Source organism: Dendrobium catenatum, unplaced genomic scaffold, assembly GCF_001605985.2.
Source record: "Dendrobium catenatum unplaced genomic scaffold, ASM160598v2 original_scaffold_265399, whole genome shotgun sequence".
Classification (NCBI taxonomy): Eukaryota; Viridiplantae; Streptophyta; class Magnoliopsida; order Asparagales; family Orchidaceae; genus Dendrobium; species Dendrobium catenatum.
Window position 1 is genome coordinate 1 of NW_021583797.1, and position 995 is coordinate 995.

At 49.2% G+C, this 995-nt stretch overlaps 1 protein-coding gene across 1 annotated transcript; it reads left to right on the plus strand.

Annotated features, from left to right (window-relative positions):
* Nucleotides 1-213: 213 nt before the first annotated feature.
* LOC110092019 lies at nucleotides 214-995 on the plus strand. Its single transcript, XM_020816358.2, has one exon. The coding sequence runs from the start codon at nucleotides 300-302 to the stop codon at nucleotides 825-827; it is 528 nt and encodes a 175-aa protein (XP_020672017.1). The 5' UTR covers nucleotides 214-299; the 3' UTR covers nucleotides 828-995.

Consider the following 995-nt stretch of genomic DNA (forward strand, 5'->3'; position numbering starts at 1 on the left):
GAAACCCGGAAATTAAATTTTATTTTATTGCGGAGACAATCGGCGAAACGTCCGCAATGCCCGAAGCGTACCGATTTCCACGGGCCCACCACTCCCACCTTTTTTTATTTATTTATTTTTTAATTCAACCACAAAAAACCAAACGCTAAGGAACCCCACCTCCTATATAAACACGAACTCAATCCCTGCTCCATTGCCCAAAACGCCCTCGTCCCTTCTTCCACGGCCTCACTCTCTCTCTCTGGCCCTCTAGACCTAGCCCTACTTTATCTATCTAGAATAACTTTTCTGGGTTTTCCATGGAGGAGACTTATTCCGGTAACAAAAGAAGCCGGGGGGACGCCGAGGAATCGCCGGAGGCGAAGCGTCTCCATGCGGATCTCATCTTTGGTATTCTGGAAGATGATGATATCGGTAGCGGTGAGCGGGATCCGGCGAGTCGGGAACTAGAAATCGTTATGAAGAGTCTCGAAGAGGAGATCGGCCTTCCTCCGGCGCCGGAAACGGTGGATGTTGTGGGGGCGGGTAAGCAGATGGAGATGGGGTATTTGCTTGAGGCATCAGACGACGAGCTGGGTCTGCCTCCGGCGGGGCAGTCGGAGGAGGAGGATGAGGCAGAGCCGGCCGAGAGATTCGGCCAGATCTGGGAATTTGAGGAGGATAGGATGCCCGGGTGGTTTGAGGGTTTCTCGGAGTTTGGGAATCTGACAGAGGAGATATATGGTGAGGCGGAGGACGGTGGAGCTGCCTTCGCCGCGTACTATGATACTGGGCTCTTTGATTCGTCGGATTTCTACTTGCGGCCGGAGTCGCTTCCGGCGATCTGAAAGAACAGCAACCTGATCCTTGTTTTTTTTTCTTTATAATTTAATTGACAGAAGAAGAATTTGTGAATTTAAAACCATTGAGGGTCCATTAAAAAACAGAAGATAAATTGCGCAACGGAACTTGAATGCGTTGCATGTGTATATGATCTTTTAATACTGAAATTTCGT

Coding starts and splice junctions, on each gene's coding strand:
- LOC110092019 (XM_020816358.2), top strand. CDS start 300: ATGGAGGAGACTTATTCCGGTAACAAAAGAAGCCGGGGGGACGCCGAG.